Here is a 14,876-nt window from a genome sequence, read left to right as displayed (position 1 = left end):
CTGTGTCTCTTTGAACAAGAAAGAGCTTAATACTATTTAATATCTCAGGATAATTCTAGATTGAGATTTTTCAGGATACAGGGAAGAGGGAGTAGAGGTTTTATTGTTGGTAAAATAAATACTCCACTAAGTGTTTAATTTGAGTTATGGAAAGATGTGTAAATCCCTTTGCAACCTTTCCCCAGATGATCATTTTCATGCATTTACCAAGTGGGGAGCATGGGTACAGCAAGAATTAGTGGTTCGCCTATGGTCACAACTTGAGTCAAGTATCATGACCCCCATTTTCTTCCTCATATTGCAAGACGGCACTCCAAGGAAAAGCATCATTGGCTACTGGAACAGACTAGAAATGTGTCTAGCTCTGTAGCCTGTCTCCATCAGTGGATAGTGCATAATTACCCGCTTCGGGATTTTTGCAATAAGGTACCCATTAGGGACATGTCTGCCCAGCTCCTGCAATAAGAGGTTGGCTTATGCCTTCAGGCAGAAGAATAATGAACCTCTTTCTATGTCTTCCTCAGTTCCTTCATTTAATCAGACCTTTTAACCTGTGCCATTTGGGCCAGGCCTACCATCCCTGGAAAGCAATGGAAAATCTGGAGACAAGGATGTTTTATACTAACTATGGACAAGCAGATGTCAGGACCTGTAAATCGATGTAAGATGTCTACCATTCATAAAACACAAGTTCATAAAGCAACGTTTTGTCCACAAAACCTAACTACATTGCTCATGTATTGCCTTACATACCACATAGAAATCTTGCATATCAGAGTCTCATCGATAGCATTCCTGGAACCAGATTGTTCTTAGTAGTTGTTATGCTCAGGTAAACATCACTGCAAGAAATAACAAAAGTACGCAGCTTAGCTCCTCACTGGATATATTTGGCTATTTATGGATGTCCTGGGTTCAGCTGGGATAGAGTTAATTTTTACAGGAACCTGGGAGGTGGGGGCATAGCCGGGGCAGCTGACCTGAACTAGCCAAGGAGCTATTCCATACCATGTGACATCCTGCCCAGTATATAAATACCCAGGACAATGGACTATAGACCAACTCAATATTTAAGCAAAAAGTAGGTGGATTGCTTTTTTTTCCCTTTCTAGGGAAAAATAATCATGTTATTTGTATAGTACTGATGGGTTCTCTGAATCCTGAGTCGAATGTGGACACCTCTGATACATATACTTACAAACAGGTGATTTTTATAATAGTTGTTTTAATTTGTTGGCCCGTATCTAGACACAGAGAGTTCAAAGACGCGTTTGGTAACAGTGTTCCAAGAAGTCCTAACTAGCTGCAAAATGATAGTTAGGACACACATGAGTTAGATTTTTTGTCCTGTCACAAGTTCCTTTAAGAGAACTCAAGCAGGTCTTGTAATTCCAGCTTCCTAGAGGTGTTGTGAAAATACAATCCATTACTGACTGCAATGCTCAGATGTGCAGTGACAATAAGGGGCACAGAGGCTCCTGGATGGATAAATTACCAGAGTGGTTTTGAAAGATTCAGTGAATCTTCAATCTCTTCACTGCAGCGAAGCCTTCCTAGCAGAAACCCAGCTATTAGTATGCAGGAGAGCACTCCCGTAACAAAACCAGCATGTGAAATGATTAAATCATACCGGAGTGAAGAGTTAACAAGGCATGGCTGCACATTTTTGCTGTTAGCTCACAGCACCGCGCGATGTTTCGTCTCAATAGCAATTCAATAACTAGTCTGTAATTACATTGCAGACCTTAATAAGTGCGGGGCCAGTCCTCTCAGGTGCTGAATGCTCTTAACTCCCACCAGCCGCGGCGGGAGCTGGAGGTACCCAGAGCAGCAGAACAGCCCCTTGGCATGTTGCAGGACAGGACTCCAGCAAGACCAGCTCCCCGTGCCACCGTAGCGTTGCTCAGTGCCTTTAGAGATAGGCAACGATCTCTAGAACGAGGGATTGAATTTTGACTTATAGCAGCAGTAAAGCAGTTACGAAAAATATAATAACCCATTTCGGCTTAAAGGACGTCATTATGTATTATATGTTTTTACAGCGCTGTGAGTGTGTCAGGAACTCAGAGACCCGGTGCAGCTGTGAAGGGGAATATCGTCCTGCGTCTTTTTTGGTTCGGAGGGTCCTTAGATGTGGATGTGTGTGCAATTTGCTCCTTGTGGGTGATATGGAAGTATTGATCTTCTAAGAAGGGTATGAACAGGGAAAAAAGTGTTTGCTTCTCAAACGCTACAGGGACAAAGTTTCATTAAGAGTGTTTTCTGTCAATAACACCCAGGTTAAAATGGCAAAAACTCTTTTTCTTGTTTTTGAGAGATGAAGAAGCGGAAGTTCCTATTTAACTTCTCCAGGTAACCACTCCACGTGGCTTGGGACATCTCTGGCAGATGTCTGGGGAAAGCTTGCTGCTGTGGGTGCAAGTATCTCACTCCAGGGCCTGAAACAAATATTAAATGCACAGAAGGGAAATACCTACATTTAATCCCTATTTAAACTTAATTATGTAGAAAGCCCACTGCCTGGCAATATTTCTGAAGCATGTGGGTTTAGTGTCAACTAATAATATCATAAAACTACCCATCATGCTAATGGCAAAGCATCTTAGAGAGTCTCCAAAACACTTCTTACTGAAATTCAAGTAAATGCTTTCTAAGTGCAGCTGGCCCTGCTAAGAGGGTCAGAGCTTGGCAATTCAGGTGACCTTTGGCGAGGTTCATAATAAATGATGTCGTTGAGGTAGTCTAAAGAGACTTAATTAGATGCTGAAATAACTACTAGCACTGGAGTTTAATTAACCGAGTACAGATAAAGAAGCGCAATAGGCGTGCCCTAGTTTAAACAAATGCACATGTTTGCTTCCCAGATTTTACTAATGGGGCACAGACCAGCATAGTCATGTCAATAGCTCTGAAGACCCCAGCCAAGGCCAGGAGCCAACTTTAAATACTTTCCTTACTGCAGGTGCCATAAGCGATAGCTCCCAGCTAGTAACTGGGAGGAGGAGGCTTGGGGGAAGATGGTTTCTACCTGCTGTCCCAACTGATCCTGCCTCTCTGTGCCCCACCTCGCCTTCCCGTGAAATGCAATAACCACCTATAAAGCACCTTATAGTATTTTTCATCAGTACATCTTGGAGGACCACAGCACTGTACGTCCACAAGGACTGGAAGACATATTAGGTCACTGGGTGACTGTTATCTGTTGTGACCAGAATGGTTTCCTATACAAGGATGATTACAACAACGCTTGGTTTTTTTGTATACCCAGTAGCGGGAGGCTGTGATTAGTGCTTCCAGGCAAACTGTGACCTTTTGGAACTTTTCCTGAGGCTTATGAGGCTTAAATTAGTTTCTGCTGTTTGAAAGCATGCACAGACTTAATCTCTGGGTCCTATTTATATTATAATTACTATATAATTCACATTTGCATTCACTTGACTCCCTTTCTTACTTAACAGCCGAGGTTGGCTCTTGTGTCTCAACTCCTTTGTGCGCAGTTCACGGGTCAGAAATCCCGTGGGTAAAGGCAGGATGGGGTGGGGAGAGCTCATTCTCGCTCCCTCACATGCTTGTACGACTTCAAAATAGCAGACTGATATGAAAAATCCCTTTTGGACAAACAGAAGGTACCACAAGAGCTTTTTCTCCAGGAAAAGAGAGGATGCTATTAGTGGTTTGGAATTTGAAAGAGAACTTCTTTTCTATCAGCTGGTAACAACATAGTTATTAAAGTAGCCTGAGATTAATTAAAATGGTGGCTTTTGTGGATGTTCCAGTTACATTTTGTCTTTCTATAAGTAGACCATTCATTTATGTTGTAAAATATTTCACTGTATTGTTATACGTCTTTAATGCTGTGTAAAGTACCCATAAATACTCAGTGACATAGAACAAGTAGAAAAAAATATTCTTTAATATTTAATAATAAAATTAATAGAAAACACTTGCAATTTCCAGTGCATGGAAAAAAAAATTGTGGAATGAAAGTGAAACTCCTATCCCCTTTAAAATTACCTAATTCTGCAAAGCACTACATGTTCCTTGCTTTTACATGCTTTGATCCTGTTTTCTTTTTGACTTGTGCTTCTAAGTATGAGCTGTCTGGCATTGCCCAGAGGAAGGTGATCTATCATCTGCTTGCAGCCAGGGTTCTTGTCATTCGGTCATTCCATACATAGAAAATTTTATCCAAACTCCACTCATAGGACATAAATGACCATGACAACAGGCTTTCTCCAATGCTTCAAATAATGAAGCTTCACAAATCAAGCAGTAGCCTCCTGCATGTTGAGACTAGGGTGCATGTGCGTTATTTCCAGCTATATGAGTGACCTTGTTTGAACTCATTATTCTGCAGTGGATAGTACAGATGTTACCATCCCGCAAGATTTAAAGCTTCCTCTAAGGAAAACTGCTTCTTTCACCTTGTTTGCCAGCTGGACCAGCTGTAAGGTTTATTGCTGGCTTTTGTTTTCTGTTTGCATGATACTTGTTTAGTCCCTTATTAATGCAGTCAGTACATTAAGGATATATTAAATCTTGAGAACTCATGAGAGTAAAACAGCTTAATAAGCAGACAGTGTGAAGCAATGTTATTTACGGGTTTGGGGGGTTTTTTAAAGGTAATACCCAGCATCAGTTATTACTTAACTAGGTAGGATACCATTATTTTGTTGCAAGAGACTTCTACTTTTGGAAAGGAATAAATTAAGATTCTCTAAATCAATTTACACTAGGCTTTTAATGGAATAAACACAAAATATGCAGTGGGCTTTTATTCTGTCAGTGTTAATGAGTTGTAAGTGGCACTGAGAAGAAAGTATTTTCTTTCTTGCTGTGATTACAAGGAAATATCCTTTTCCCTTGAATATATCAGCAGTATGTTTATTAGAGGAGCTGAGAAGAGTAACAGGGACTGCAATGCTCTTCCTCCCCTTCCACAGCTCTACCAGGACATAGCTACACAGTCTCTCCATCATGACGGCACTGCCATTACTTTTCAATCATGGAATCACAAAATCATAGGAGAATCTGGTTGGAAGGAACCTTAGGAGGTCTCTAATGCAACCTCCTGCTCTAAGCAGTGTCAGTGAAGAGATCAGATCAGGTTGCTCAGGGCTGTGGCTAGTCTTGTCTTCAGAGCCTCCAAGGATGGAGAGTGCACAAGTTCCCTGGGCATCCTGAGATATCCAGAGACTTTCCAAGGTAGGCAGGGAATACAGAAAATGTCAGGGATGTTCCTCCACATATGGTATTTCTCTTAGGATTAGCATATACTAATCCAATAAGAAACTTATACTTTAAAATTAGGGACAAATGTTAAACTTTTCTTTCATCTCTTTTCAAAGTTTGCAGAAAGCCTGGATTAAAGTTGAATTGAAAGAGGTTGAATTAAGGGGGGTTTCAATTAGAAATAGCAGGAAATAGAACAGATATCGGAAAAAGAAAGAGAGTTGGGTATGGAGATTTCTCTGTTCAGATTCATTCTTCCAACCATAGATCTGAACCAGCATACTAGAACAAAATACCTGAGGCTTTTGGGAAGTCAGTGATCCCCATGTGAGCTGGAGTGGTTCCCTCCTACCTCCGGTACTTACGCCTCCAGGTATACAGTCATGGTGTACTATCAGGTTCAGGAACTCTGCAAGCAAATTCTCCGAACCTACCTCCTTTTTACAGCTGATGTTATCACTATAATGAATGAGTGTACCTGCAATATTTCTTGAAGGTTGTAAGTTTTCCATGTTCCTCTTTGGAACTATCTACACACACTGTTGCATTATAGTTTTTGAAGACCTTAACCAAAACCTCAGGAAAGGAAGGAAATGCTTTCACTCACCCCACTCAATGCGATACCTCATTGGATGATATTAATTAAGGAGAGGATGGGGATTACTGAAAGAATTGCAAGGGAAGGTTAAGTACCAGCTAAATGAAAGAAGGCAGTAGATTAAGACAAAGACAAATATAAGGCTAATTGGGGATCAGCAGCAGGGTTCATTAGAAGCTGATCTTGGGTATGACCTTACTTAGATTGTTCCCTGACAGCCTGGGAACCCAAAGCTGGATGCAGCTAATGGAATTTGTTAAGGCCACAAAGTTGATAAGCATCATCAGAAGGCAGACAGAAATACTGGAGGAGCTGGCTGTCTTGAAGGGCTGGAGTGGGAGAAATTAATAGTACAAAGAGCAAAATTAAGCACATGGTGACTTAGGGCAAGAATTTGTCTTGTATGCTTGAAGTTCAAGAGCTATAAATGAAGAAGAGCAAATGGGTACCTGGGCATGCAATGCTGATCACTGGATGTCTGCAAACAGCCTACTGGATGTGGTCGTGAAAAAGGCAAATACTGTTTTAGGATGGATTGGGCAAACAATTTTCTGTAGAACTGGGCAAGTAGCAGTTTCACTGTACAAAGACCAGTTAAAACATCCTCTGCAGCAGGGGTAGAGTCCTGGTCGTTTCTGTTCGGGAAGGAGGAACTGAACGTAAAATGCTCTCGCATTAAAGAATAAGACAAAAAAACCCTTTGTCCTACAAAAGGAACCTAAAGTAATCTAGTTTATCCTACTGGATGAGAGTTTTGGGGACACATGACTGCTCTAACTATGATGGGAATACTCATGATTAGTAGAAAACAGCTTGTTGGAACAAACCCCAAAAGGTGTAAACTGGAGTGACAGCCAGTGTAACTTCAAGTTAGAAGGCAGCTCCTACCAGAAGAGCGAGGCACCAGTAGGAATTACTTCAGCGAAAACAGAGTTATATTTAGAGGGCATTTGTCAATACTGTTATAATACACAATTACATGAAGAAAAAAGGGAGGGTCTTCTCAGACCGGGAGGTCCCATGTCATTCTGTGTTCCAGCGACCATAGGACAGACAGTGGGATGGAGCCGATCAGTGTCAGCCCGCCATCCCACACCACTCTTTGTAGGCATCTCTCAAAATCCCGTGGAATGGACTGAGGACCTGAGCATGTTTATTCACTTGAGTAACCTTTTGAAGAACTCGTTGGACCTATTTTTTGTAGTATAATTAAGGACAAATCTCTTGCTCATTTGCCCTCTAGACACTGCTAACTGAAGCTGCCTCAGAACAACCAGATTTATTTCTGCTCTACATAAAGTAAGCATGAAATTTATTACTAGTATCAGATGGGGCAGAAACAAGCAGTACCATTGGTGTGGTTTGTGCAATCCTGCGTGTTGCCCGAGAACAAGACGGTATTGATTGTTTTACAAGACAAGTCACATTTGAGGAAGAAAAGATTAGATTAAAAAATTACATGCCTTGGGGAGGGTGAACAGCAGCACAAATCTGTTTGATGTTTGTGTCAACAAGGTTGCCAAAGCAAACAGCACGAACATCTGTCTGTAGCATAGACTGGAAAATACTGTAAATGGGAAAATATTTTAATTGTAAGCAGTGGTTCACAGAACTCCCCATGTCTTTATTTATTAGGCTGATAATATCACCCCAACATATGAACTTTATGCAGCATGTATAAATAATTCATGGATTAGCAAATAAAGAGATCTGGAATCTGTACACAGAGATGGCTGTTGCCAATTATCTCACTTGTGCAGAGCCAGACCTCTCAGCTCCCATTGCTTGCAGCTGCTCTTTTAAATCATTCATCAGTGCTTAAGAGATATGCTGGTGGCACTGGCAGAGAGTATTTGAATTTTCATTGTTTACACACTGTGAATTTAGCTTCTGGTCTGAAATTATCTGCCACATTGAAGCCTTTGAGAATATGGATGAGAAGACTAAGACAATTCCTCTTTTTTTTTTTTCCTTTTTTTAACACTTACATAACTTTGATTACCTTTTTTGCAATTTTACTCCATATTCTTTTTATAATCACTACTTTCATTTTGAAGTTATAACTGATAAAATTCCCTGTGCTGTTTAGATTATGAAAACGTCAGCAATACTGTGGAATATTCTCTTAAAAGTATTACAAAACAAATGCCGGGTAAGTATTTTGGTCAAAGTTGTATCATTTTCCATTTTTATTCTGGAAATCTATACCTTACCACCTAAATACCTAGAGTTGCTTCTTTCTGATGGTGTTTAAGCAGAACCTTCTTGGAAATAATCATGAAAGCTGCTTAAAAAATTGATGACAAGCCACGGCCAATGATTTTTCTTGTCAAATTACTGAGACACTGAGTTTCCTTGCACTTTCAGATCACGGCGAGTAGTACTTCCTTGATGATAAATTTGCCCATGTCATTATAGTGACATGGCTTAATTTACTTCTAGCATGGATAATGACAGTAACATTTTTAAAGTCAAAGGCCTTATGATAAAGACAGACTTTTAGCTGTATTAATTGAAAATCTCATTCCTGTAACTAGAGATTTATGCAGCATTATTAACTACGCATCTATCCGGAAATGTATAGAGTATGTCTACACACACAGAAGTTCTCCTGTCAATAGTTTTGGTCCTCTCTCTTAAGCTATAAATAAAGCAGGAGCATTAAAACTGCTGTCATGTTATTGGAGTTAGCTGGTGCAATGCTGGAGCTGAGGAGAGGGGAGCGGAACCTGCAAGTGATTTTGGGAATAGTCACCCAGGTCACGGAGTACGTGTTGGGTCTCTCTTACCTTTTCACATTGGGGCCAAAGCAGCTCGGTAGCCGCTTTACTTGCTTAAAGGGGAGCACTTTGTGGTTTATTCTGCAAGGAGGACAAGCGAATGCTTAAACCCAACCTGCACCTGATGCTCGTATGCACTCAGGACCTCTGTAAGCAAGAGGCAGAGGATTCGCAAAGTTTCCAAGGGGGACAGGTAGACACGGGCGCTCATCAGCGCTGATTAAAGAACAGAAGCAGCAGAATGTGCCAGGGCTCAGGAGTCCCAATCAAAGCCCGTTTGGAAGGGCTCTGGAGAGAGGAGACACGGAGCAGAGGATGTCCTCGCTCTGCTTCTGTCAGCTCCCAGCAGCTCATTGAACAAATTAGGTTTCACTCGCAGATTCGCAAATGACAGTGGATGGCATTTACCAGATGGCATGTGTAATGGGACTGTCACACCGTTATAGGTTTAAAAATAAAGTATAGGATGCAGTTAATGAATATACACTCCCTAATTTCAAGAATTTCTTTCTATCCCTGTCAGGCGTTAGGCACTCGACTTGTGAGTGTTGAAAGACTTTCAATGTGTGTGTATTAAAAGACATAGTCTGGCATGTAACTAGGTTGTTTTATTTTAAAAATTGGCATTGAAATAAGCAATTTATGTCATTTCTAAAAAGGTGATTTTTCTTCTTACTGAGTTTCAGCCTGCTCATAAGTGAAATGCATTGTTTAACTGGAATGTCATCATTGGGAATATTTAATATCGAGAGTAATCTTTTTGACAAACCTGATGATTCTGCTCTGTAGATTTCTGTCTTTCCCATTTTTTCCTCATTTGTTGAAAAATAAAAATTGAGAAACTCAAAAGTCTACCTTTTCAAGGATACTTATGCATACTTTAAAATATTTTTATTTTATATTACCTCAGACCGAATATCTTTGTATGGGACCTCACTTTAAGGTATTGATTTGGGGACATGACAGTAAGTTAGTGAGAGGCTAAGAAAACACAATATATAATACATGGAATTTTCTGAACTACATACTGGCTTTTTCCTTTATTTATTAGCTTCTCACAGTTTTTCCAGTGCCAACACAAAAAAAAGGGAAAATAAATTAGAAAATAAAAGGATTGCATCATTGTATTTCTTTCTTTATCCCTTTCTTTTTGTTAGGCATTTTTGTGTTAATTAAAGGACTGCTCTAGCTCTGATTGAAGTCATTTGGGAGGACTCCTTTTATTTTCAGTGATGATTTTATCACTCCTATGTTTATTAGGTTTGTTGCTTTTCCAGCAGACTGGCTTCTGGGACTGCAGGGAAAAAGCAGGGCAGATTTGTAAATAAATACGGTCAGCATATCAATGTATATCGGTAGTAGAAAGGTAAATTCAGCTTAATCCTGGTGAGTAAAACAAGATTTTCCTCTGTGCATTATACTCACTTAGCTGCATTCTAAGAAAATGGTGCAAACAAAGGAATCATATTGTTAGTGAAGAAAATTCTCAATTACTAGGAAACAAAAGTCAGGCTGCCATATCAGTCAGCTTAACTATAAATTAAAACTTTTCCTGCCTCTCCTTTGTACAGGTAAGGTCTACATTAAATGCTCCTGATTGTGTGCAATGGGATGTGTCTTCTTGGCAGCTTGGGGAAAACCACTGACACAATTATACCTCCCTAAAGTCTTTCTTGCTCTCAAAAACTTATTTATTTCACTTACCGAACCAGTACGGATGGCTCACAGACACCCGTTTTTGTTGCCATTTGCGTGCGCGCTGTCAGTTACAGCATTTCAGGGCCTTTTTTCAGCCAGCTCTACACAAATAGGTAGAGCAGGATTTGCTTGTAGGTTGAAGGACTCAACACATCTTAAAGGGGCTTGAATCTCAGTGAATAACAAGCCTCTTTAAGCTGTCTTAATTTTGAAGCCTAAAAGTGTTGGGGTTTTGATATTCAATGTAGTTCAACGTCAGGTTTCCCCTGCGTGCCAGCAGTGTGTCTCCAGACTGTCGGAGCCCAAGAAAGTAGGACACAAGGTTTCTAACAACCTTTCCTCCATGGGTCTTTTGTACAGACGGTTCCAAATTTTGCCACCCCCACCAGCTGCACACCCTCATCACATAGTAAGTTTGAACTGGAAATGCAGTATATACAAAAGAGAAGTCCTGCCACAAAGACCGGTGAGGCCGCACCTCAAGTCCTGTGTTCAGTTTTGGCCCCCCCACTACAGGAAAGACATTAAGGTGTTGCAGCGTGTCCAGAGAAGGGCAACTGAGTTGGTGAGGGGCCTGGAGAGCAAGTCTTGTGAGGAGCGGCTGAGGGAACTGGGATTATTTAGTCTGGAGGAAAGGAGGCTGAGCGGAGACCTTGTTGCTCTCTACAGCTACCTGAAAGGGGGTTGTAGTGAGGTGGGTGCTGGTCTCTTCTGTCAGGTGGCTGGAGATAGGACGAGAGGAAATGGCCTCAAGTTGCAGCAGGGGAGGTTTAGATTGGATATTAGGAAAAATTTCTTTACTGAAAGGGTTGTCAGGCATTGGAACAGGCTGCCCAGGGAAGTGGTGGAGTCACCATCCCTGGAGGTATTTGAAAGACGTGTAGACGTGGCACTTAGGGACATGGTTTAGTGGTGGACTTGGCAGTGTTAGTATGGTTGGACTAGATGATCTTGAGGGTCTTTTCCAGCCTCAGTGATTCTATGAGTCAATGATTCTATGAGTCTATGATTCTGTGATTTATGATCTTCACCCACCCACGGCATGGGAGACCTCTGGCCCTGCTTTTGGGATCTTTGCCGGGCGTATGGATGATCTTTCCCCAGCTGCTCACACTTGCTGCTGCAGCATCGTATTACATTATGGGAGAAGGGAAGGAAAGTAAGATAACCACAATCTCTGAGGTTAGGAATTAACCTTTTCATCATTGCAGTGCTTCTTCCATCTTCCTGAGCGGTATTGTCAAACTCATTGGAAGAGCTATGAAGAGGTATGGTAGTAACGTAGGAGTGACTGTACTGGGTCAGACTGAAGCTCATCTTGGCCCACCGTCCTGCCTTCGAGAGCAGTCAGCAGATGATAACTGAAAAACGGAGAGAAAGAAGCTGACAACTACAAAATTAACCTAATCTCATGTACCATCCCATTTTTCTATCAATCAGCCACTTGGTGACTTTCTGAACAAGAAGTTAAGTCCAGATCACTGTGCTAAGGACTATAGCATCCTACAGCATCCTGTGCTGAAGAATTATAGCATCCTGTGGTAAAGACTGTAGCATCCTAAAGCCTGTAGTATCCTATGGCAATGAATTCTGTGGTTCACTCTTGTGCATTACATAGTTATGATAATCCTCTTTGTATAATACTGACTGATTTCAATACCCAAATGCTACATTTTAAGTCAGCATATGTGGTCTTTCTTAGTGTGAGAGCTAAACTGGTGTTTAATTCATTTAAAAAAAAATAAAACAACAAAACAAAAACATTTGCAAAACAGCAACAGTTATCCATAGCATACGAAGTGTAAATGCTTTGTGCTGTGATGTTTGGGTGTCATTAGAATAATTTTAAAAGCAAGTGATTTAATTGTGTTTGTGCTAATTTTAATGTTTACAAATTAGGGAAAGATGCATTTAGTGGTCCGTTGGGAAAGGGCTTTGAAACCTCGCATGTCTTCAAGTCTACAGCACTGTCATTTATTCATAGACTCTTTCTAATACCAGGGTGATTTGCTTTTTAGATTACTCTTGCATGGAAAGCGAGTCTCGGGAGTCTTCAGCTCTGTGGAATTCAAAACCAGGTTCATGTGTATCTGTGTGTGCTTCGATAGATATTTAACCGACTTCTTTTCTTCTTCTTTTCAAGGTCCCCGAGTCCCGATGGTGACTGTTCACAACACAACCGATGCACAGAGTAAGAATGGGCTTGAGCCTTGCAATTCTCCAGAGAAAAGTAGCCAGGCGGGACACTGGGATGTAGCTGGTCTTTGGTAAACTTAGACTAGCAGGGACCCCAGTCCCTGCCTAAATGCAAGTCTTCCGCAAGTCAGAGGGACTTGCAGAGCTGTTGTGCTGCTGTCACAAAAGATTTCTGTTTGGGGTATGAAGACAGTGGTTTGGGCATGATGTTTGTTATCAACTTTCTTAAAAACTGCACAGTCCAGATCTCTCTCACACTTTTTGTTATTCTTTCGCAGATATTGATTTATGGCCTACTCAAAAATAAGAAATATTTAGCTTAATCTACGATTTTCAAAAAAAAAATCACTCTGGTATGGATTACCAGGTTGAAAGAGATAACGCAGAGGAGTGAACCCCACAAGTTGTACCTCTGCCTGGTTTTCTGATCTGTTCACGGGGACTGTAGCACTTATTGTTTGGTAAGGCTTTTTCATGCTAATGACTCACACCTACACCAGCGTGAAGCTGGAATTATTCCAAATACAGGGGGTTTTCCCCTCAAAATCTTTGGTACTGGCTGTAGCCATTGTCAGACTGGCTAGGACTCCCTGTAAAGCCCAGAGAGCCATGAGGTTTCTGGGGTTCCTCCTTCAAACCTGTAGCAATACAAATTATCCAGGAAGATCAATTTTCTTACCCCAAATCAGAATGGCAGAAAGCCTCAGATAGGCAGCCTTTCTCTGTCCCTTCTTTACAGGGGTCTTAAACCAAAGTGCCCCTTCCTCTGCTTCATGAATCTCAGGAGACTTCATAGCAAGGTGTGGGACTGTGTCTTATGCGAAACCAAGATTTATCCACTCCTGTGACTTTGATGGTAGACCCTTATCTTTCATTTTAATGTAGAGTTTAGCCCAGCCTTAACCTGCAGTTAGGGACTTCAGGCATTGCTAGGATCAAAATAATAAGCAACACCTTTATTCTAGCTGCTCTCTACGTGACTAGTTTATCAGGTATCAGTTTAGCTTAACTGGATTTACAGCAACTCACTGCTGTTGTATCTGCAAAGGAGCAGAGCAAACCAGGGAATTTGGCTCTCAATCTAAAGGGTTTTGGTGAAATGCTGAGCTCCTTCATTTCCCATTGAATGTGGTAAGTGGCAAAGGAAAGACTCCGGTGGCACCAAGACATGTAAGAAAAAAGCACAGGATCCATCTTGCTTTATACAGTTTCTGCGTGTTCCCTGTTTTCTCAATTTCTGTTGGCAAGATGCATTTCAAGACCTTACCCCACCTAAAACAGTTTTACTTGTAAGCAGGATGTGTACAGTGTGATCCCAAATTCTGATTGAATTATTTAAAATCAGATTTGTGGCTTATTGTATCCTTTGCCATTAAAATAGAAATACTCAGTAGTGTTCCATCTAGTGTCAAGTGTACAATATTGTCAATGAGATGTATTGTACATTTAACTCTAATTTATCCTTCCATCATTTTCCGTATTTTTTTTTTCCAATTAAAATGTTCCTTTGCAGAGAAAGACATGAATAAAATTTAGCAGCATCCTGGAACAAGCTAGATTAAAGCAATGTACTGCCGCATGACTGTCCTGTAAGGGCAGCAAGAGAGATCTTGCCGCCAAAGCAAAGCAGCACAACATACCCTGGACCGTGGCTTAGACCATCTGCCATCATCTTGCTTACAGGGTCACCATGAGATAAATATTTCATTTCCTCATGACTCGGTTTCCCTACTGGTCTGTACTTTCTGGATAAGAGTGCCACGATGGAGCTGACTGAATTTGCTGTCCGGAGGAGGGCTCTCACTGTGGAGCCAGCGTTATGGCCGCTGGCAATAGTGGGCCAGGGGTGTAGCTCCCTGTGCCTCTCTGGTCCCTTGTGAAACTACTTCTGCTATAAATGTGCAAAAGTTGGCACTTGTAGCTATTCTGGTCTGTAAAAATACAGGAATTGCTTTTTTAAGTAACACTGACAGCAAATTGCAAGCTCCTAGCTTTTCAGTCTTTCTGCACCAGTGACCACTCGTATCTCAGTCTGTGCACAAGCGTGTGTCAGCTCTTCTTCTGCCCAGCAGAGACCTGAGCTTGGCAGTGCCCTCACCAAGCATAACTCCAGAGCAGCCCTGGTGATGCCCACAAGGCTCTTTAGCCTTGAAGATGATGTTGCCACGTGGCCAGAAGAGTTTCTTAACTGACCTGCAGCTCCAAAGTCGCTTTCTTTTTTCCCCCCTTAAACACAATACCTTAAGTTTACCATAGACATGGCGATGGCTGACTGGCTGTAACAGCATGTACAGGATAGTGCTCTCATGAACCATGTTATAGCCTCCTATATAGTTTTATAAAATACTTTTAGGTAAATAAAATGAGAGATA

The 14,876-nt window shown here is 41.2% G+C and overlaps 1 protein-coding gene across 6 annotated transcripts in view; it reads left to right on the top strand.

Annotated features, from left to right (window-relative positions):
* DPP6 (dipeptidyl peptidase like 6) overlaps positions 1-14,876 on the top strand; it is a 575,931-nt gene that overhangs the window by 545,395 nt on the left and 15,660 nt on the right. For all 6 annotated transcript variants that reach the window (XM_049798774.1, XM_049798776.1, XM_049798778.1 and 3 more), the window contains exon 17: positions 12,452-12,499. In XM_049798774.1, coding sequence (XP_049654731.1) covers positions 12,452-12,499 — 48 coding nt within the window. The remainder of the gene's footprint in view (positions 1-12,451; positions 12,500-14,876) is intronic.

The sequence above is a fragment of the Accipiter gentilis genome, chromosome 4, assembly GCF_929443795.1.
Source record: "Accipiter gentilis chromosome 4, bAccGen1.1, whole genome shotgun sequence".
NCBI lineage: Eukaryota > Metazoa > Chordata > Aves > Accipitriformes > Accipitridae > Astur > Astur gentilis.
Note: the sequence above shows the minus strand (reverse complement) of the source record. Positions and strands in the feature narration are given on the sequence as shown.